Source organism: Oncorhynchus gorbuscha, linkage group LG14, assembly GCF_021184085.1.
Source record: "Oncorhynchus gorbuscha isolate QuinsamMale2020 ecotype Even-year linkage group LG14, OgorEven_v1.0, whole genome shotgun sequence".
In the NCBI taxonomy this organism is placed as follows: domain Eukaryota; kingdom Metazoa; phylum Chordata; class Actinopteri; order Salmoniformes; family Salmonidae; genus Oncorhynchus; species Oncorhynchus gorbuscha.
In genome coordinates this window covers 50,652,142-50,675,758 of record NC_060186.1, presented here as the reverse complement: position 1 = coordinate 50,675,758, position 23,617 = coordinate 50,652,142, and the positions used below count along the sequence as shown (strand labels likewise).

Below are 23,617 nucleotides of genomic sequence, written 5' to 3'. Positions count from 1 at the left end.
GATATCACTGGAGGGAAAAACATCTGCCAAGCCTCTTAGTGTAAGCATGGCACATCAAGCAGCAGAACTATTCCTTTGATCACAACTCAACCATATCAAATTATTATCGTTCTCACTGCTACCAGGTCAGATAATATGGAATTTCAAGCTGAGGTACCTCAACGGAATGCATAGCATCTATATCATTCTGATAAAGGTTTGATTGAAGTCTTTGTGAGGGGGATCATTTTTTTGGTCATATTTTAATTAGCCCATTTGAATGTTGTTGACCATTTTGCAAATCTGTTAAAGTAAAGGTACCAAAAGAGTAAACATCCTTCTCCATGCATTTCTTTCTCCATACGATGATTCAGGAATAGAGATGGAGTGCTGAACTAAAGCCGTAAGGGTAAAGTAAAAAAAAAAATCAAAGCCAGACCACTGTTATTGATCAGGTCTCTGAGGTAGTTAGTGGCACAGCCTGTGACACAGTCTTCTGTGCAGACATGCCAACCACCAGACATATATTTCATATTGATAGAAGAGAACAGATGGGAGAATGAGTAATGTAGAAGATGGAGAGAGATCAAAGAAGTGGCCTAAAGCCTTTCTCTCCACTCCCACCCCCCTGCTCCTCCTACTCTACTCCCTCGTTCCCTCTATTCAAGCACGCCGACTGTACGCTGTCAACTCTGTTCAATATCTGTACAGCAATTAATTGAACACATGACATAGATACATTGCTATTGAACATGACACTTTTCTCTTCTTCGACCTATTTCTTATCTCTTCTCATCCCGTGTCTAACATCAACCCTCTCTTTTTATTTACCTTCGGCTGTAGGTTCTACCTCCTCGGGTTTAGGTAATACCCTCTTGGGCACTGGTGCTAACCCCTCTCGTTCAGTGATGGGTTCTACCTCCTCCTCAGGTTTGTCCCTCTGCTGTCCCTTCCTCCACTACCTTCTCTTCCAGAGCTTCCTCTATTGTCAGCTCTGGTTCAGCAGATGGTTCCTCAGTCTCCTCCTCCTCCTCCTCCTCCGGTGCTTCTGAAAGGATGATCTCTGAGAATATATTCACAGCTGGAGCTAAATAGTTTTGCCAGTATTGAATGCATCAATGCAGAAGCAAACTTAACGTTAGGGGATATTATCCAGCTTTTGTAAGGGTCATGTCGACTTTCAACGGAATAATATGCTACTAACATCAGTAGTGGTCCTTCTGTAGCTCAGTTGGTAGAGCATGGCGCTTGTAACGCCAGGGTAGTGGGTTCAATTCCCGGGACCACCCATACGTAGAATGTATGCACACATGACTGTGAGTCGCTTTGGATAAAAGCGTCTGCTAAATGGCATATATATATATAGTAGGTTACATAACATTTGGTACACATTTGACCTCCACGAGTGAGAAAAGCATGAAACGATGGTTCATTTGCATCTGTGATCTCCTCTGTCTTTTCCTCCTATACTTCTCTCTCTTTAGCCTCTTCAGAAGGTGTGGTTACTTTTCTTCAATGGGCGGTGTTACTGTAATGCATGCAATAAGTCATATTAGAAAATCTAATCAGGGGCCTCTCAAGTGGCGCATTTCATGGCATCTTTTGGCAATAAATATCATGATAGCTTCAATATGAATAGACTAATATATGAGCACCGGTACATTGCATGGTAACGTTTAAGTATAGCCAAAAGTATTTAGATAGCAAATTCGAGGTTCAACAGTTTTACAAAGATGGAAGAAATGAAGTATCTTTACTCAAGCCAGCGTCATTAGTAATATACTCCTGCTATAGTACTACAAATATTTACTCTATCAGTAACTATTAGACTATTACTAAATATTAAACTATTACTAACTATTACACTTTTACTAACTATTAAACCCTTACTAATTATTAAACTATTACTAACTATTACACTATTACTAAATATTAAACTATTACTAACTATTACACTACTAATAACTATTACACTACTACTAACTATTACCCTATTACTAACTATTACACTATTACTAACTATTACACTATTACTAACTATTAAACTATTAAACCATTACTAACTATTACACTATTACTAACTATTAAACTATTACTAAGTATTACACTATTAAACCATTACTAACGATTACACTATTACTAACAATTAAAGCTAGACTACGGGGACATATTAGTAAAATATGTGCCTGTGGTGAGTAATTATGGTAAACAAATATGATATAAGATAATGAATTATAATCCATTTCAAAAATCATGAGTAAAAAACTATTGTTTCTACAACACCTACTACAATACACCTCCAACTTCAACTGCAGGAGTAAAAAACAGCTAGCCACAGTAGTTTGGCAAGTGGCAAGTTCACACATAAAAGCTGACTCTGGTACCCCCTGCCTTAAAGGGATAGTAGGCTGGCAACCCTACAGAGCAACAGCAGCTGCTATCCTCTGATCTACACAGCATGAATACAGGGATTTCTATCAGAACCCCCAGAACATGCATGGCCACACACATCTCCTCACCTGATGTAATTAATACTCATGTCTTGGTGGGTTCGCTGCCAAACCTAACCTGTGTATCATCTTGAAATACGTCCAAATAAGACTTTATCTAAACCAGAACATTAAAAAACTGTGTGCCACGAACAGTGGTGGAAAAGTACCCATTGTCATACTTGAGTAAAAGTAAAGATACCTTAATAGAACATGACTCAAGTAAAAGTCTCCCAGTAACATACTACTTGAGTAAGAGTCTAAAAGTATTTGGTTTTAAGGGTCAAAGTAAATGTAATTGCTAAAATATACTTAAGTATCAAAAGTAGAACTCATTTCAAATTCCTTATAGCATGCAAACCAGACGCCACTATTTTTTATGTTGTACATTTTTTTACGGTTCGCCAGGGGCACACTCCAACACTGAGACATAATTTACAAATGAAACATTTGTGTTTGTTTAGTGAGTCCACCAGATCAGAGAAAGAAGGGATGACCAGGGATGTTCTCTTGATAATTGGGTGAACTAGACCATTTTCCTGTCCTGCTAAGCACTCAAAATATAAAGAGAACTTTTGGCTCTTAGGAAAAATGTATGGAGTAAAAAGTACATTATTTTCTTCAAAATATGAATAGTAAAATAAAGATACCCCAAAAACTACTTAAGCAGTACTTTGAAGTATTTTTACTTAAGTACTTTACACCACTGGTCACGAAAACAATCATGTGTTATCATTTTTCCTGTTTTGTTGTGGTAGCTAATCAGCCCGATATTGGGAAAAATACAATCTACACAAGGCCCTGTTACAGAGAGAGAAAGAATCTGATTACCCAGGCAACCACCATCTTCTTTGGTGGTTGCCATTGACATGTAAAATGTCATTATGTACTGAGGAACAGAAGATCATATTTTGTTTTTACTCTATCTACCTGTGCCACTGTGGTTGACAATAACACAATGGTTATACTCATTAATTGTACTATTGTATCACTGTATTCATGTGTCTTCCATCCTTCCATCATGAGGCTTCCTTACACTCTTTATATTATCTGTGTAAAATATCATAATTTAATATCATTTAAAATATCATGGGCAGTCTTTAGGTAACAAATCATGCTAAATATATCAATATGATTGAAGGCCTTGATACCAGGAACAATATGTATTCATTAATGGACTAACACCATGATAAATCACCATCACTCATGGATAAAAAATAGATATATTTTTGCGATGCTGCATAATGTGACAGTAACTCTAAGAACGCGTTTGTTTTAAGACATATTGTTATATTATGGATCAGTAAAAAGTGTGTAATATTCAGACACATTTTAACGCTTATCGATATTGTATATCAGATTTCAGTCCGGTACTAATCATGAATGGTAATATCAATAATGTACCCTGTGAAAAAGACAGCTCATTTGAATTCTGACCAGTTAGTTGATAACAATGTATTAATGATATTATCTTTCTCATTTACTACACAGGTATAAGGGTTATGCATGATGATGAAACATCAGTGTAATGAAAGTTATTGGTCAGTACCTGTCAAAAGAAGGTCATCAATGTCATCATCGTCATCGTCATCGTCATCATCCTTGGATAGATCATCTTCTTCAGGTGCTGAGCTATCAAAGGCTTCGGTTATGATTTCATTATCCTCATCGTCATCTTCTTTGCCAATCTCTTCAGCTGAATCCTTCACCTCATCATCATCATCATCATCATCATCATCGTCGTCATCGTCTTCTGTGTCATCAGAAATGTCTGCGACATCTCTAACGGTCTCTCCTGAATCCTCGACTGTTTTGTCATTGTCACCGTCATCAACGACGGCCCCACTGTCCTCACTGACTTTGCCATCATCGTCATCATCAGTGTCCTCTAAATCTGTAGAGTCATCAGTTGTATCCTCAGCTAATGTGTCTGAGATATCCATATCCTCACTATCAGCAAGATTATCATCGTCATCTTCTAGGTCAATGGGTTTAGTATCATCATCTGTTTGGTCAACATCTATGCTATGATCTTCCTCATCAACATCATCATCATCATCATCTGCAGTCGAAACAGGAGCATCATCTGTGGCTTCATCACTGGCAGCAGCAGCAGGACCAGCTACAGCATTTTCATCCTCTTCATTATCACCATCATCATCATAAGTGGAAGCAGCAGCAGCAGCATCACTGGCATCCTCATCTGTAATTGCTTCAGTTTCAGCTTCAGCTATGGTGTCATCCTCCTCTCCATCATCTCCAACAGAAGTGTCTGTCTCTGTGTCATCAACATCAATCAGAATGGGGCCCTCATCCTCATCAATCTCAGCAATGACCTCTGCAGCAGCTTCATCTTCACCTTCATTTTCCTCTGCCACCTCATCAGCTGCAGCTGCTTCTTCCTCCTCCTCTTCCTCATCATCAGCCTCGGCAGCAGCCACCTCTGGAGCAGCCTCTTCCTCCTCCTCATCATCAGCATGTGGAGCAGCCTCCTCCTCCTCCTCATCACCCTCCTCATCATCAGCCTCTGAAGCCACCTCTTCGTCCTCATCATCATCTTCTTCAGTCGCTGCAGCAGAGTCCTCTTCATCTGCTTCACCATCATCATCATCATCATCATCCTCATCTACCTCGGCCTCAGCTGCTGCTTCCTCATCCTCTTCCTCCTCTTCTTCATCTTCTTCCTCCTCTTCCTCATCCTCATCATCTTCTTCCTCATCTTCATCTTCTTCTTCCATATCCTCATCCTCTTCCTCATCTTCCACTTCATCTACATCATCTTCCTCTTCTTCCTCCTCCTCCTCCTCCTCCTCTACTTCTGCAACTGGTTCCTTTTCCTCGGCAAACATCCCTGCAACTACAGAATTGACAGCGTAAAAGTGACATTCAGTGCAGTGGGCCATAACCAAAAAGATAACAATAATGCCCATAATTCATTGTTTTCAAGACAACACAACACACTGCAACACAATTAACACAATATCTGTATTGTGTACTCATAATGCTTACACCTGACAAGCTGCTCTCTGCTCACCTGAGCCATATACACCTAGTCGTGAGTTTACACAACATGAATATCTCAGTGTGTATGTGCTGTGCTACCGTTATCATTATTTCATATCATAAACATGGCCAATGTAATGCTTTCTCTACATTACTGTACATTGCAGCAGTGGCGTAAACATAATGACAGTGTTCCATGCAGGACACGTCAAATACTGCCTCCATACAAAATGACAAATGCATATATAGATATACTTGCAGATGTTGACATGTTTGAGGAAAATAATAGTTCAGAAATGGTTCATTCACAAAGAGTAATTCTGGCAGTGAAGAGTTGTTATTTTCTGTGGTAGTGAGGGAGAATACTCTCATGGTTATGATGCTGATGTTGGGTATGAAAAGCAATCCAAAACATATAAAACCCCAGACCAAAAAAAACAAACAGAACAGAACAAAAACCAAACAATACAAAGTCCTGTCAACAATTAAAGCAGCAATCAGCAGTAACCCCGTTTTAGTAAAGAACTGAGGGTTGGGGCTGGAGAAATGTCATCACTCTCAAATTCATAGACAGAGCTATGTACGCAAAGACTGACCATCCATGGTGGGGGTTCTACTAAGCTATACGGAATTGTTTTAAGAAGGTCGTGCCAAGGATCATTTTGATAATTCATTCAGAATTTTAAGAATGTCATAAGGTGAATGCACCAATTTGTAAGTCGCTCTGGATAAGAGCGTCTGCTAAATGACTTAAATGTAAATGTAAATGTAAGAATCAAAAACAAATATTATGGCCTTACTGCTTGAAGAATCAAAAAATAAATATTATGGCCATACTGCTTGAAGAATCAAAAAATAAATATTATGGCCTTACTGCTTGAAGAATCAAAAAATAAATATTATGGCCTTACTGCTTGAAGAATCAAAAAATAAATATTATGGCCATACTGCTTGAAGAATCAAAAAATAAATATTATGGCCATACTGCTTGAAGAATCAAAAAATAAATATTATGGCCATACTGCTTGAAGAATCAAAAAATAAATATTATGGCCTTACTGCTTGAAGAATCAAAAAATAAATATTATGGCCATACTGCTTGAAGAATCAAAAAATAAATATTATGGCCTTACTGCTTGAAGAATCAAAAAATAAATATTATGGCCATACTGCTTGAAGAATCAAAAAATAAATATTATGGCCTTACTGCTTGAAGAATCAAAAAATAAATATTATGGCCTTACTGCTTTTAGCCCATACAAATGCATTGAATAACCGATTCACTACATGGAACAACAGATAGTCCCCAAAGAATATGAAAAGGAAGTTTGTTCTGAAGTGTCTGTCCTATATCTGAGAGGTATAAGAAAGATCAGATATATATTTTTGCACTAAACAGATATCTCTAGCTTTAGCTGTTGGAATGTTATGGGGACTTTGTTTTTTAATGCTAATTAATGCTAATGCTAATTTCCGCAGGGGCACGGACATCAACCTTCGGGGGTTTTAACGATGTTTTGAGGCTATATAGTATTTGTGGGCATTTATAGTGTTTTCTTGACATTGTCGTTGTTTACAAACATTGGCATAACAGTAAAAACAGTAAAAACAGTAACAAGGTGTGAGCGTTTCTTTGCAAGAATCAGGTGACGTCCCCGGATCAAGCCGGGAACTACACAAAAACCTCCCGGGGACCATGACAGAACGATAATCCTATAGAGAATCCTATAAATGTCCTTGAGGACATCCCCGGAACCAACCAGGTAGTAGATAAAAACATCCAGGGGACCATGACAAAATGTTCTAAGAACGTCCTATAAACATCATTGGGGACGTCCTCGGAACAAGCCGGGAACTAGACAAAACCTCCACAGGACCATGACACAACGCCGTGAAGACTTTAGACGGCCATTTCATATTGTCCCAGGGACGTCCTAAATACTCGTTATTGTTTGCAGGGCAGTATTCACATTGAAACATGTGTTTACAAGATGCAGTATTGGTGAATTCATGCTCACACAAATTAGTTGTGTTCTTAACTAATACTATTTGTACCATAGTACTACCAAATAATAAGATACACAGAGAGAAACTGTAGTGGTCTATTTAACAACTGCAATCGACTACGACAGTTGAAATGTGTATTCCCTGAATTTTATTGTACTATTTGATTTTTCCTACAACAAAATCAACATCTAGAAGACATGTACTGACCATATATTACACTGATCATGAATTAAGGCTATTGGACAAGTTGTCTAGAGTAGCTTCTGGGAGTATAATTACGGTGTCTGGGAACAAATAGAGCCAGCAGTTACACACCGGTACAGGCTAGTAATATCACATTACATCGCAATTATTGACAGGATAGCACCCATTTTCCAAAAGTTGCTCTGGCGACAGCGCAAATGGCCACATACATCACGCAGCAAAATGCCTCAATCCCATCAAAAAGATGTATCAATCATCATCACATGCCTGATGTTATTTCCTGAAAAATGAGTTTTCAATGTGAGCTTCATATAAAGAACAGGATGGCACAGACCTTGTTTTCTGGACGGTAGGAATGCAGCTATGAGGTAGGACGGAAGGGGATTCCAGCAGCAAGAGTTTAGAACACAAAACAAGTAGTAAAACACTATCCACCTTCCTTGACAAGTACACAACGTGTGACTATGGATGGAAGTAGCCAAGTTAATACGATGGTTATGTGGAGGAAAAGTAAGCATTTTAGCAAAGCCACAAAACAACAAAACCATTTGTTAGCACTGCGCAATAGCATGATTAGAGTAAATAACCATTGAGTGTGCTTACCGGTTTGTGTATTTGCTACGTTGTCATTCTAGTTGAACTACATTAGAGCTAATGTAGTTTACATATAGTAAACATCTACGTGTATGTTTACCTATAAACATGGAAAGCATGGCCATGGTACCTTCAGCCTCAGCTTGTTCCTCTTCAAAGAACCATCGTATATCTTTTGGGATGGTTTTACAGTTAAGTGCCAAGGTGAACATCCATAAAATATCACACTCCACAAAATCTACCCCATTAACCTCAGCCTGTATCACCTGTTCAAGTCCTAAAACTTGGAACAGCTAACCTACATTAATCAATGTTGAAATGTTCCAATTTGATGAGGTCATAAAAAACAAAAACACGCATTCATTAGACAATCTTTTATTTTTTTGCTTGTGCGTTTTGTCAATGATGTGAGGGCTTCTAAAGAGTGTGAGGGGAATGGCATAGTGTAGATAAGTGGTTGAAAATAAGCATGGAATGGTTTCAAAATACCATAGAGAAGGATATAAGGGCAGAATCCTTAGGTATTAGACAGCAGTGTGTTAAGAGAGATTTAGGCCTACATTCTGTTAGGGTCTCTGGCACAGCCAAGCATGTAAAGCATATCTTACAGATGTAGGATCTTAATACGAGCCAGCTTGCTATAGCAGGATCCTGCAGCAACCGGAAATGTGAATTATTATGTGGATTATAATTGACTTCTTTGTAGGGGTTGAAAACCAAGTCTGAAATTTCCAAGTGGAAATGACAAACTTCAGAAGCCTTTTTAAACCACAAATACACTACAAGTTTTAAAATGTCCTGCATTGCAGGAAAGTTCTCCTGCAACTGGGCGATCAAATTCAGATCCTACATCTGTACAGCAGATTACAAATGGTGTAGGTCTTGTCAGTCTGACTCCATGCAGTGACCCTGCATTTCAGCAGCAGGTTTGGAGTGACTAATCGCGCAGCACGTGTAAGCTCTTGCTGAAAGAAACAAGGCTTTCACTTCCAAAGCGTCATTAGTGGCCCGGATAAGTGAATTTTGTTATCTCAGGTCATGCGGACGTCTGCTAAACTCTAAAGCCAAGCCCACATCCTCACAATAACCTGTAGCTTTGTGTCAGTCCTTTAATTAAGGAAACAGGATGTAGAGTAGCAGGCAGAAGAGTTAGCGTTCACATTGACTGACAATAGCACTATAGCCAGGAAGCGTTTCTCGACAAAGAGGAGTTTTCCTTTCCCTAACAGCTGTGGCATAAAAGAGCACGAAGGAGACAGCTTTTATAATACATTGATGAATAAGTAAACGGCAAAATGAATAGATGCATGAATACAAACCTTTTTTCTTAACTGGATGTAGCTCACCTAAATAGCAGATGGGCGAAAAAGATGTCAGCTTAAGAAAGGAACCAACCAAATAGATCTAATAAAACATTGATGAAGGCAGAATAAATTATGAATGTGGATCAGAGTGGAAGAAAGGCTTTTCTTCAGCTGCAGGCAGCTTATTCTCCACTCTTAAAAATCACTAAACATCAGTAAAGAGTACAAGTCAACTCAAGGAAAGGCGGTACTGTAGGCTACGCAACAACAGCAACAACAGCTAGTAGGCTACATTTGGTTTACTATGCATCTCAGAGCAAAGGTGGATTTAGTGAAATGATTGGACTAGTCAGCCATTCTTCAAAGGAGATTTGAAAATACACCAACCTCATTTGTGCTAAACCGGCACGAGCTATGAATAGCAGATATTCACACTATGATGCATTTTTTCCGCTCAGAAGTTGGGTGAGAGGAAAATGTTAGTTCTCCAGGGTGTGTTTGATGTTTTGGGGATGTGTTTGAGATATAGCTCCTTTCAAAGCACATTACCCTGAGGGAGAAAGTTTCCAGGTTGTGTAAATAAATTAAAGCAACAAATAATATTTTAAAGCTTATCCTGAGGCCAGGGATGAAATTTATTTCATAATTTGTTATTTAGTGCTATGACTCTCTATTAGGAAATTGGCATTGCTTTGGTGTCATAACCTGGAAACTATACTGTGCCCTGAGAGTGGTTAGAGTGGCTAGGCTACAGTGAGACAGTGTGCCTGTTTTAGAGTAGCTACTCTAAAATGAGACCGAAATAGTCTCTGCCCTTTGAGTCGTAACTCACAGACAGCTGTCAAACCACCAGGCAGGTCAGCATCTTTCTGCATTAGTCCACTGAGCTATGCATAGCCATTGTGGGGACGACCATTCCCTCTTGCTTTCTCTCTTTCTCTATTATCTCCCTTTGTCTTGCACCTCCACCCCTCCACAGACTCACTCTCTCCATCATTTAACAGGGAGCAGAGGTCACAGTTACGTGTGTGTGTGCGCATGTGTGTGTGATTGCGATATGACCGAGGCAAGGAGGGATGCAGAGTGGTCAGTTAAGACACGCAGAAACTTTAGTCTGTCTGACAGACACCATTGGATGATGAGCTACTGTCATACTGAATGTATACAATACAGTATGTTCATTTTGTATTGTTAATGAACTCAAATGTGCATTATGTGCCTGTTTCCTAATGCATGTTTTTACCCAATACCTACTTGTACCTTTTAGATTTTAACGCACTCTATTGGCCTAGGCAGAAGGTCACTGCTCTAAGGCCAGAGGTACTGTTGATCCCCAGACGGCATAATACTACCATCTGAAATAACGTCCTGATAGACGTGACCCAATAACAGTGTGTGTGCATCCTGGTAATGAATGGCATATGGTATGATTTATAAAAACAACAATAATGCAGCAGATGCCTGTATAATGTGAGTCCGTCTGTGTAGGTTCTAATTGATTCACTCCAGCTCTAACTTCATGCGTGTCTTCATATTAAAACTACACTGGTTTCTTCATTGGGACTCAAATCAGTGCCTAAATGATGTGTTCCCTTTACTGCACAACAAATGTAAGTTACATTTGTTTGCCTATATTAATATTCTGTACTGTGATTCAGTTACTGTATGTGTGGTGCTGCTGCTTAATTGACTGAAAACATTTGCTCTGCCAAATCACACTGTTGTGCGTTCATTCCTCTGCCACAAATCATTACTGTTTAGCAGGAGGTTTGTCCCTGGACTGTCGTACAGTAGTTGTCCTCCACACTGTGGTATGCTTAGAGCTCCTCTTATAAAAGTCAATTGCTAGGTTGTCATTGAGATTGAATACCTGATGTCAAGTTGCCTTCCTGTTTCAATGGGGCTGGTAAAAATGCATTTAATACCCAGCAGAATCTTAGGCTAAACTAAGGAATTGAGATTAGCACCTTGGTTATATCAGATATCCCTTCGCTAACACGGTGTAAACTGCATGAGCTGATGCTGTTGTGAAAGACACGTAACATGAACTGCTGAGTATAATGTTGGTAATGATGGTTTGGAGCAAGCTTGGAGATGAGATGTGCACATTAAAGTGAGCGTGGCGAGCACAGTGGGTGGTGAAAAGACACAAGCAAGGGATTGATGAGAGAGGTGATTTCTGCTTTCTTTGGATGGCTTTATTTTTTATAGAACAGTCACACACAAATGTGGTACAGGAGTTAAAAGTATCACGCTGCAGGTCGAGAGCCTTGTTCTTCCGCTTCAAAATTCTTCCGCGTGAAAGGCTGGAAAACAGTGTCCCATTCTTTAGTTTTGGAGTTCGGGTTTGGGAATGAATGTCACCTCCTGTTCTAAGCTTGTACAGATGGGCGTGATGCTGTATTTAATATTGCAACACAGCATCTACTATGAGATATGATAAACAGTGTCGGGTTGATATGTGTGGTACACACAGTCGTGTGTTGAGTGTTTATTAAACCACAAGCTAGCCTTGGAAAGAAGCTCGGCTATGGTTCACAGGTTCTCAATCTGCCAGACTTATCCTGCATCGCACCCTAAGCCATACAGACTTAAGGGCTGAATTGTTACAGCCGAGCCATTAACTGAATATGTGAACCTATAGAGGTGAAATCAAACGGCTTGACGTTGAATGTGGCATGACCTGCCAGGTGACTGGTCAAGTCACAGCGGGTCAGCCCTTTTTCTCTTTTTCAAATACCATGGTTCGTTTGTTATGTTACTGTTGTTGCTGTTGTTTCCTCTATTATTAGGGTAGCTCAAGAGAGAACTTGTGAAATATACCTTCCATTTCCTCCTCCTCGGGTGCTACCAGGCTGGAGACAAAGGTCAGAAGCAGTTTGCCCCAGTCAGTGGACTCCTCCACCGCCTCGTTCACCATTTTCATGGGGTCCGAGCTGATATGCTGAATGCTTCCTGAGAGTGTGGTGAACAGGCTGTGTGAGCCAAGATTTAATAGCACAATATAGCCAGCATGCATTTACACACACACTTAAACCTGGACTAAAAGACTTAAGGAATACCTCATTAATTACCACCGCATTATATTATACACAATAAAAACAGTCATTTGACAATATGCTGTCCTTAATCTTTCAAATGCAATCATACTGTACACCGTTCAAATGTTCTGCACTTAGAGAACAATATGAGAACAAAGGCAGATCACAGCAAATGAATTTATACCCAGAAACAAATTCAGCAATATAGACTACAGATATGAAGATGAATGTGTACATGGCTATTAACTATAGCTTGGAACTAATCAACTAGAACCAATGTGACATAGTATAACATATCCTCTGTCCATCCATGGTCCAATGGGTAACTTCAAATGTCTGCTGGAGTATACGGTGTAGACCACCATCTGTTGCGCCATTCTTTGCGGCTTTCTGCTGTGCAGTGCAGGCAAACGGCGTGAGACAGACATTTACATTTCGTCGGAGGCAGAGACATACAGAAGGCAATAGGCATTCATGACAGGTAAACATGCAACACACTACAGGACATGTCAGACACCACTGCCAGCGGAGTGTAGCCCAGCACCGCGTTAGTGACAACTCTCAGCAGAATATGACTGACTGCTCTTTAGAGATTGCACTTTAGACTCTTTAGTGCTCTTCAGTGATCAAATATCAAAGCAGTATTACTGATATTCAGAAGAGAGTGATTGTTAGTTGTTTAATCCATCGTCGTGTTGAATCAGACTGAGTGGGTTTAAGGAAACACGGTTGATGCAGCCAAATTCAACAAAAGGAACATTTTGGTTCCTGGAATTGAAAATATTCACGTGGGAATTAATTGTCTATGCAATTCGGAAGCAAATAGATGTTTCAGCGAAAGACAATATCTAAAGGCTTGTGTCAAATGTATCCAAAGGTATTTGTCATAACATGAGCTAATGGACTGATTGCTTGCTATATTAGTCGGTTATAATCAATTGTATTATCTTTCATTTTATTCAATTCGTTAGTTGTATCTTCTCCTTTAAAGTTAGTTGCCACAGTATGTCAACCCAAACTCGCTAAGGGCCTCAGAGGCCTCTAATCGGCACGACAAAGTTAAAAGCATAATATAATTGCTTGCCTCTAGACCTTCCTGCATCCTTAATTACTTTCCTGACAGCGGGAGGTGGGGAGACCCCTGTTAGGAGGAGAGGTACATAAGCAGTGGCACAGGGACAGGGACAGTGAACAGTCTCCATCACATGCACATGATCAATGCGGGGAGAACAGACTCCAGAGTGATGCATTCTGGGAGGAAGTACTGGACAGTCTTACCACAAGAAACAATGGCACAGAGACACAATTTACTCACGATTCACAACCACCGAATGGTGACAGAAGAATTCAACGTCATCACATAGACGTTCATCACAATGGAAACAAAGATCGGCCGTAGTGTGGAGAACACATCAACATACGAACAGTAAACACCCATAGTGCAATAGGAGTGAGAAACAGGACAGAACAGCAACATGCTGTGCTGTAACCATAGCAAACACAGTATGTCTTTCACTCTTTATTGAATCTGCTATAACAACAGTTCTTCCTCTGTGCTTGGCCTGTTTTTATTTGAAATGTATTCTCATTGACTTGATTAATTTGTTCCAAGAAATGACGTGCAATAACATAATGCTGTGATTTGAAGTAGTACATCACAATTCATGGCATTGAGTAACAATGTGAAATTGACTCCAACTAGGAATACTAATGAATACTGATTAATTCAGTGGCATTTGTTTGATTGGCACTTCAACCTACGTCATAAAGCAGAAGAAAATATATCCCTCAATGCTTGTGCATTTGAACCCCTCACATTGTAGTCTATCTACACTGATTCCCGGCATGGAGACTGCAACTAAATCCACAGAAATAAATGACATATTAACCTGAAAGAAGTGGTAAAGAAGGCAAGGGACTTGGGAGTGGAAATGGAATCAACCCTCCAAACTAAGTCCCTCATTACGGAAAGGCTATGTGGATTGTTCCAAAACACTTTGGAGGGTTTAGTTTAGAGAAACCGGTGAAGTGTGGGTGGCAATATAACTAGCACCATGTCACCTGGCAACACATTCATTCCTGTATTCAGGAGGTCTCTGACACTATGTCCGTCAGGCTCCAGTTTGCAGGTGTCCCTCTTTAGCAGGAAGTTGAAGGAGCTAATGAAAGCACTGTTTTCCCTCTCTCTCGCTCCCTCTCCTCCCTCTCTCTCTCATTCTCCTCCCTTTCACGCTCCCTATCCTCCCCTGCCTCTCTCTCCCCCTCTCCCTCTACCCCCCACTCTCTAACGGGAAGCAATGGAGGCATGGCAATAGAATTGATTCAACTCCAATTGGACGCCTCCCAGGCTATGCAGTGCACATCAAGGGGAATTCCATTTCCTCACAGCCAGGACTCTTGCCCATTGTTCCAAAATGTTGGTTTAGTATTTCATTTTCACAGTGTCGCCCTTTATTGAAATGTCATGGTGGGAAAAATTGCATCTTATTAAAAGTGCAATTTTAATACCCATTTGCTGTCCAACTAAATGGTTGTGTAATGGGCAGGTTCGTAATTTCTAATTTTCCAATTTCTCAGGGCAGACAGCCTTTTGCTTCACACATCTATTAGTTTGTGACCTTGGTGAAATCATTTAGCATTTTCCCTGTTACTGTACCTCTTTATGTATTCAAAAAGTAAAGTATTTAATGGGCGTGGGGATGAAATGGGGATGAAATAAGACATCTGCTGTCACTAACCACTGTCTACAAAAATACAAAACATTTAATAATACAAATTCCAAAACTCCATGTTGTATATCCACTTGGGTCCAGTACTATAAATATTTGAAATGGTGACTGACAGGTACTCTAGCTATTCCCGTAAATTCCACTGTCTCTGGCAGTCTCCTCTCTGACAGCGAGGGGTTCAAACGAACAGAGAGGACCAGTCTAAGAAAGGGCGTCCAGCCCCACAGCCATCCCTCATAGAGAGAGACAGAGTGACACCGCTCAGGTATCCTACAGAGGACCTAGTGCTATACATAGCTACCCGATTCTTAAAAAGCAAGAACACGAGACTTCCTTTCGCTATTACTGTGTGGTCTTACAAACCAATTTTACCAACCCCTTCGATTGGAACAGATTGATAATTTACTTATTTTCAAGATACATGTTGGCTACATACATTTACTGTGGTGCAGATTACACATTGTCCTCAAAGATTGTGGCTTCCATTTCCATATATAAGATTTATATCATATGGGTATTTACATTATACTGTGCGTGTTTGTTTTTTTTGTAAATCTAGTCATTTCTTAATATGTACATAGCTCCTGTTTTTCCTTTCAAGGGTTTATCCATGGTGCCATGGTTTTGTGTGGTGATTCACCCTCCCATTCCACATGTGTTGTCCTGGTGCCATACAGTATCCCCTGGTATTTTCTTGGCTAACCATAACCCCCCTTTCCCTAATCTAATTTAGGGATGCGTGACCCCAGTATTTTTGCTATCAATTAATACGTCTACTGTTTAATACATTGGTTAAAGGGACTTCTACACCTAATAAAGACTCTTGTATTGTTATGACTCGGCTGAGAGGCTTTGATAGAAATGGCCACAGCGTCAATTCCTTCTCATGATTCCATGTGGAATGGTTCAGGAGGTCAGGAGGTCATTCCTCCGTAGATGACCTTCGGTATTGGCCACATTCAATGCTCAGTAGTATGCATTGTAGAGGAAATCTATATCTCTCCTTGCAGGCTTATCTGCAACATAGAATATTCAATTATAAATATTAAAGCACATCAGATAAGTGTATCCTTCTCAAAAGCAGAACTCAATCAAAGAGAAAGGCATTCTCCATGGCCAGAAGGAGTTATTACTCAATACCACACAGTTAATAACACCAACACAAGCTGATATGCTCTCAATGTGTCATTATTGATGTTAGCATCAAGGCAATTGTGTATAAATTGAGATGGGAAAGGCAACTAAAGTTAACATAGGCCGGATGCATGAGAGCGATTGGCACACAATTAATTGGGATCATGTTGCCAGGGAATAAGGTTAAATAACACTGTCAAATAAATCAGACTGAAAAGCTCACGCCTGACCACTTGACAGTAATATAATAGTGATTTCAGGCAGTACTTGACTTGGGCAGAAGCTCAACTGAACTGAGTACTGGCACCTCAAATGTTCTTCTGCTTGAGTTCTTGCACCTCTTATCGAATATTATCTCCAAAATATTGAGGAATTCCTGCAACTAAATAGAAACGGTACCAGCACCCAAAATGAGTACCGGCACCTATTTCAGTCCAAGTCAAGCACTGATTTCAGGTGAATGTAATGGTTATTTTTCCTATAATCGTGGTGGCCTATTTTGCTCAATTATGTAAAGGGCACAAAAAACATGCAACACTCAAATTGTTGCGCCATTCTTTACAGCTTAACCTGGCACAAAACCTTCTAGTACCTACTGTGATGCAGCCTCAATACATTCTAAAGCTTTCTGGTTATGTAATAATTGGTCAAATGAAATTGGCTGCTGCAGGAAATGCTACAGCCAACTTAAAATAGTACAGTTAGCTACAGCACATTCCTCACAAATGAGCTCTTCATACACTATTTCACTGGACATCAAGTAATGACTGAAGACACACACACACACACACACACACACACACACACACACACACACACACACACACACACACACACACACACACACACACACACACACACACACACACACACACACACACACACACACACACACACACACACACACACATATAAATACATTTCTTGCAATGAATGTTAGTTTAATGTTACACACTACAGCGTTACACACTACAGCGTTATTATAGTATGTTTTGTTAAACTACAAACAAACAAAAAAAGGTAAATAGTAGCTAGTTAAATGACACATCAAGTGACTACTAAATAGGCTGTATACCTTTCCAATCACAAAGCAGAAATGAGTCAGTTCGGTGAATGATTTCTCATGGAAGCTATAGCCCTAAACTATTCACATTATTATGTGAATATTATTATGTCAAGATTATGGTTGACTTTATGAACGTATGTACAATTATGGTTGGCATCAGAGTTACTAACAGAACGGAGACACTATCTCTGTATTACCGTGAGTTTTATTAGGCAAAATAGTCCACTTCAATTGCGATAATCTACTAGTGTGAAAAAGGTGTACAGACTCACTTAGTACCAGATGTAACCTGTGCAGCCTTGAATGAACCAGAATCAACACTTGATGGACCATGTGTACATGAATCCATTATTGCGTAGCATCAAGCCACCACAACACTGACTGGAGTGTGTGACAATTGCTCCCTGTCAGCAATTAAAGCATGCAGGTTGTTAGTAGCAGAGCGGAAGCGAACACACAGATGGGTATGAGCACTACACTGCAGGCAGAGAGTCTTTACCAGGTGGCAAACAGGGGTCGTCACAGTATAATGTATGATCTTTTTATTGGATGGGAACAGGATGGCACATGGGGATGGACAGGGTGAAAAGAGGAGGAAACTAGATTAGAAATGAGAGAGTGAACGTCGCTACGGAACTCTAGTGAATAAATGAAGGGAGTGAGGTGCACGTGATTTCAGTGAAGGCTAGAATGGCTTTGGGTTGGTAGACTAGACTCCACGTCCCCAGAGTACGTCAGCCTTCAACTACTATCGTGACTTGTGAGTTAATCGGATCTACAGTACGTGACAATGGTGGCCCACTTTTGAAGTTTGCTTCAAAAATGTATGTGCAAGGTCTCACATGGAAGACCTTTGACATGAAATGAAATGTGAATGGCATATGACATGAAAATGGAGAAAGAATCCATGTACACCAATGACAATTTCTCGCACGTACTGATCGGCAAACAGCAAACTCTCAAACACTGAAAATTGTCATTGTACAACTTTATTTTTAAACCACAAAATCACACTGAAAACAACTTTAAGGAATACAATACATTACACATTCCCTCTACAGAGATTTTCACCATTACGTCTGCAACAGTTGTAATGAACTATATCAATCATAATTCTGTGATACAATAACATCTCTACTGACTGAAGCAATGCATCTCAAAACTAATCTACCAGTAAATCTATTTGGCTATTTGACTCAAAGCTTGTTTGACTGGGAGAGAGGCATGGCTAATTCTGCCAAACCCTCTCAGCAACTGCTGCAGATAAGGCCCAGGCCCAGTAAACTGCAATGCTATGCCCTATCTATCTTTGTCACTGTCAGTACTATTAGTAACCAGACAATGAGCTCCTGGCTACCCTGAGAGCCCACACACCGTTGGATAAAGTAGTGTCAGCCTGAAAACAACAAGCTACTGGGCCTTATCGCTTTCACTGAGCTCACTGCATTCCTTTGTTGCCTGTTTTAGCCATTATCTATGAACTTGTTTCACCCAAGCTAAAGGTTAAGGCTAAATTATTAAACAAACCTTAGAAGAGGAACTATTTACACTATATGACAAAAAGTATGTGGACACCAGCTCATCGAACATCTTATTTTAGAATCATGGGCATTATTATGGAGTTGGCCTCCCCCCTTTGCTGCTATAACAGCCTCCACTCTTCTGGGAAAGCTTTGCACTAGATGTTGGAACATTGCTGCAGGGACTTGCTTCCATTCAGTCACAAGAGCATTAGTGAGGTTAGGAACTGATGTTGGGCGATAGGCCTGGCTCGCAGTCGGCGTTCTAATTCATTCTAAAGGGGTTCGATGGGGTTGAGGTCAGGGCTCTGTGCAGGCCAGTCAAGTATTCCCACACCAATCTCGATGAACCATTTCTGTATGGACCTCGGTTTGTGTACTCGGGCATTGTCATGTTGAAACAGGTAAGGGCCTTCCTCAAACTGTTGCCACAAAGTTGGAAGCACAGAATAGTCTGGAATGTCATTGTATGCTGTAGTGATTTTCCTTCACTCGAACTAGCATGAACCATGAAAAACAGCCGCAGACCATAATTCCTACTCCACCAAACTTTACAGTTGACACTATGCATTGGGGCAGGTAGCATTCTCCTGGCATCCGCCAAACCCAGATTTGTCTGTTGGACTGTCAGATGGTGAAGCGTGATTCATCACTCCAGAGAACATGTTTCCACTGCTCCAGAGTCCAATGGCGGCCAGCTTTACACCACTCCAGCTGACGTTTGGCATTGCGCATGGTGATCTTACGCATGTGTGCGGCTGCTCGGCCATGGAAACCCATTTCATGAAGCTCCCAACAAACTGTTCGTGTGCTGACATTGCTTGCAGAGGCAGTTTGGAACTCGGTAGTGAGTGTTGCAACCGAGGACAGACGATTTTTAGCACTCTGTGGTCCCATTCTGTGAGCTTGTGTGGCCTACCACTTTGCGGCTGAGCCACAGTTGCTCCTATACCTTTCCACTTCACAATAACAGCACTTACAGTTGACCGGGTCAGCTCTAGCAGGGCAGAAATTTGACGAACTGACTTGTTGGAAAGGTGGCATCCTATGATGGTGCCAAGTTGAAAGTCTCTGATCTCTTCAGTAAAGGCCATTCTACAGCCAATGCTTGTCTATGGAGATTGCATGGCTGTGTGCTCGATTTTATACACCTGTCAGCAACGGTTGTGGCTGAAATAGCCGAATCCACTCATTTGAAGGGGTGTCCACATACTTTTGTATAAATAGTATAAAATGGGATCAAGTCTATATCCAAATCATTAAAAACCAGATTCTAAACGACCAAGATTACTCAAAGCATGAGGCATCATATAAACTACTGCCCCTTTGCATTCTAATGAGCCCAAACAAGGAAAAAGGAAGCCTAGCTCTAACCTACAGAGAGAGGCCTATGATGTGTCAGGTAAAATGCAAAAACGAAACCCTAACACAGATAAGTAACATCCCAATGCATGGTGGTAGGAACAGTATAGGAGGAAAGGTTCAGGACTTACCTGTGAGGCCCTTGTAGTCTATCAGGTCAAACATGATGATGGCCACACAAGACCAGGTGACGACCAGGGCTACGACCAGGATCCAGGCCATAGGGGAACTGAAGGTGGTGTACAGGTCGTCAGTCGCGGTCCTCTTGGTCACCCTGGCTGGGGGGTGTCCTGCCTCTCCATTTTTGCTCTCAATGACCATGGTTGTGGTGAAGGATTGTGCTGGAAGAAAGGACAAAGGATAGGTTGTTGGCCTGATGCTGAACCAACCATAAAGGCCCAGTGAAGGGTTAGTTCATGAATAGACTGCACTGAGACAAGTTTTTGACAGGGGAATAGCTATACACTGAAGGTACTACACTGTATGGTACACAGTGTCAAAGGAATCCATATACTTTTTTTGTGTGGATTGTGTTGTCTCTGTGATCTTTTGACTTGGCCATCAAAGAGCTCTCTCTCTAAATGAATATAAATCTCTGTAGCGTGGCAATTTGATTTGATGTTAAATGGAGAGAGATGGGCTGGCCATGCTTCCTTACAAACACAGCATATGACCTTTATGTACGGAATTCATTTTACAAGGCTGCTCATCGATTTACCAGAATGTGGCAGACTAGGTCAGAATAAGCCATTGATTCTTGTGAAGGTGCAATAGTTAGAATGCAGTGTTCAGTCTCTAAAACGTTATCTGCTGCTTTTATACTGTGAAATCAGGTCGGTGCAAACCAGACAGAAGCTGTTGCTGGTGGCACGGGTCTCTGCTGTGTTTTCTTAGTCGGCCCATAACAGAGATAATATCCGACTGAAATGCTGTTCCAGCCCCCTTGATTTTTGTGTGTTGCATGTTTATGAACGTATGTATGTCGTGAGTGTGAAAGAGAGAGAAAAAAGAAAGACAGAAAGAGATTAAGTGCATGTGTGTATTCGCCCAGCATGGCTCAGGCCACCTGTTGGATCTCTTCGCCATGGCCTGCACCCTGTTGTCAGCAATGGGGGATTATGGGCCCCCATGTCCCCTCAATATGATGACTCAAGAGGCTCTGCAGACAGACACCATATGCCCTGCTTCTTCTCACTCTGATTCAACAAAATACAATATGACATACTGTCATACTGCAACTAGCACAGTGTGTGTGTGTGTGTGTGTGTGTGTGTGTGTGTGTGTGTGTGTGTGTGTGTGTGTGTGTGTGTGTGTGTGTGTGTGTGTGTGTGTGTGTGTGTGTGTGTGTGTGTGTGTGTGTGTGTGTGTGTGTGTGTGTGTGTGTGTGTGTGTGTGTGTGTGTGTGTGTGTGGTGTTATTGTATGTGCATTTGAGTGTGTTTGCCAGGGTTACAGTAATGGCATTTACAGAGTTGTATTATCGTGGAATCCAGGAGTAGTGGAGTGGGGATAGTGATGGAATACATCACGCAAATGTGCTGTAAAAAAAAAGAGAAAAAAAGAATGTACGCTTCAACACATCTACTTTACCTCTCTCCTGACCTCTTGCTGCCTGAAGTTGACGTCCCTGTCATGGGAACCCTAAGTAGTTCTCCATGACAACTAATCTCAGGACAGTAAATTGAGAGCCAGTAATACAGTCTGATAGAGTCAGCCAACAAAACACTGATATGATCTTATCCTCTCCTGGGTGCCCTCAATATATACTCTGATATCACTTCTATTTGAATTGCTGTTGAATAGAAGTTTTACACCCAGGCTCAAGTTGGTTCAAATCAGGCCCTTCTTATTGGAACTGACATGTAAGAATGAGGCAAAACAAGGTACATCAGACAGACTCATTAAGTTTGATTCCCAAAAGTAAGATAACGTCAACTTTTCTCGGTTGTAACAGTGATGATGGACGTGGATTGTGCAGGTGAAGTGCTAGATACTACAAGCCGTGCTGACGTCACAAGTGTTTCAAGGCTGCATAGCAAATAGCCAATTATGCTATCATGATATCCACTATTTCTCAGAATCTTCTAAATCGTCTGCGGAACTATGTCACGTTTTTAAACATTTAAAATGACAAATGAAATGGCCTATAATAAGGAAGTAAAATGTAAAGACATACTTAGACTTGTGTAGATACTGTACCTTCGACTCCCTCAGTCATGGCAGTTTTGAAAATGTAATTTCAGCAACAGAGTTGTGTGGAAAAAAATACATGCAGCGCCTCGGGGCTAATCCTGTTTGAGTCCTGATCGTCAAGGAGAGGATGGGACCATGCAAAGAGACCCTAAATATATTACACCTGGTGTCTGGACTGGATGTTTAATCCCCCCTAAAGAATCACAATTGAAAATAATTCAAAGGGTCACAGTCTCAGGGTCTCTGAAGAGGTTCAGTTAATGTCCAGGAAGAGAGCAAAAAGTCCAGGGGAAAGGTTCCAGGGCCGGCCAGTGGAGAGTTCGAGATCCAGCCTAAAAGTTTCCCCTGCCCATGATTGGTGTAGATCGGGAAGCTTAGGACGGGACAGAGGCTTCAAGGTAACCTTAACCCAGGCTATTCTGCCCTGTCTGCCTGGGTTATTCTTAGAGCTAGCCGCACCAGCTGCATTCTGCTTTGCCTTTTTAGGCTGGGGGCGTGAACCCCTCCAACAGACCTGTGCTGTCATCGAGTAGGGTAGCAGAGGGGGCATCAGCACTGCTCTCCTGCACTGCCGTATCCATCTGCTGGCCTGGGACTGGGACTGGCAGACAGAGACGTCACGTCACTGACTGTGGAGGAAAATGGCCACAGGCAGGAGCTGTTCATCTGGCCTACAGACCTCTATTAGCCTGGCCTTGGTGCCAGACTGATAGCAGCCAAAGTGGATGCAGCCAAAGTGCCATGTTTACCTTGTGTTTACCTTTGTGAACATGGAATACAAGATAAAGACCACCACTGCTTCCCAGCATTACCTGTCAAGAGCTGTGCCCATATTCTTATCTGGGTGCCAGCCAGTCTGGTCAGTCACTGCCCACTTACTAGGTACCTAGTCAACAGACTGGCACCTGGCAGCGACCAAGGCCTGCCTTTGGCATGGTTATTCCAATTATTCCTGGATTATCTTTAGAACTGTAAAGCCAAAGCATATCTGAT

At 41.1% G+C, this 23,617-nt stretch overlaps 1 protein-coding gene across 4 annotated transcripts in view; it reads right to left on the bottom strand.

Annotated features, from left to right (window-relative positions):
- Positions 1 to 23,061, bottom strand: part of trdn (triadin) — a 48,983-nt gene extending 25,922 nt beyond the window's left edge. For all 4 annotated transcript variants that reach the window (XM_046298341.1, XM_046298342.1, XM_046298343.1 and 1 more), the window contains exons 1-8: positions 22,631 to 23,061; positions 20,564 to 20,773; positions 18,050 to 18,088; positions 13,706 to 13,762; positions 12,404 to 12,535; positions 9,596 to 9,622; positions 8,017 to 8,043; positions 4,018 to 5,325 (exon numbers count right to left, since the gene is read on the bottom strand). In XM_046298341.1, the coding sequence (XP_046154297.1) occupies positions 4,018 to 5,325; positions 8,017 to 8,043; positions 9,596 to 9,622; positions 12,404 to 12,535; positions 13,706 to 13,762; positions 18,050 to 18,088; positions 20,564 to 20,773; positions 22,631 to 22,649 (1,819 nt within the window). In that variant the 5' untranslated portion in view covers positions 22,650 to 23,061. The remainder of the gene's footprint in view (positions 1 to 4,017; positions 5,326 to 8,016; positions 8,044 to 9,595; positions 9,623 to 12,403; positions 12,536 to 13,705; positions 13,763 to 18,049; positions 18,089 to 20,563; positions 20,774 to 22,630) is intronic.
- Positions 23,062 to 23,617: the final 556 nt, after the last annotated feature.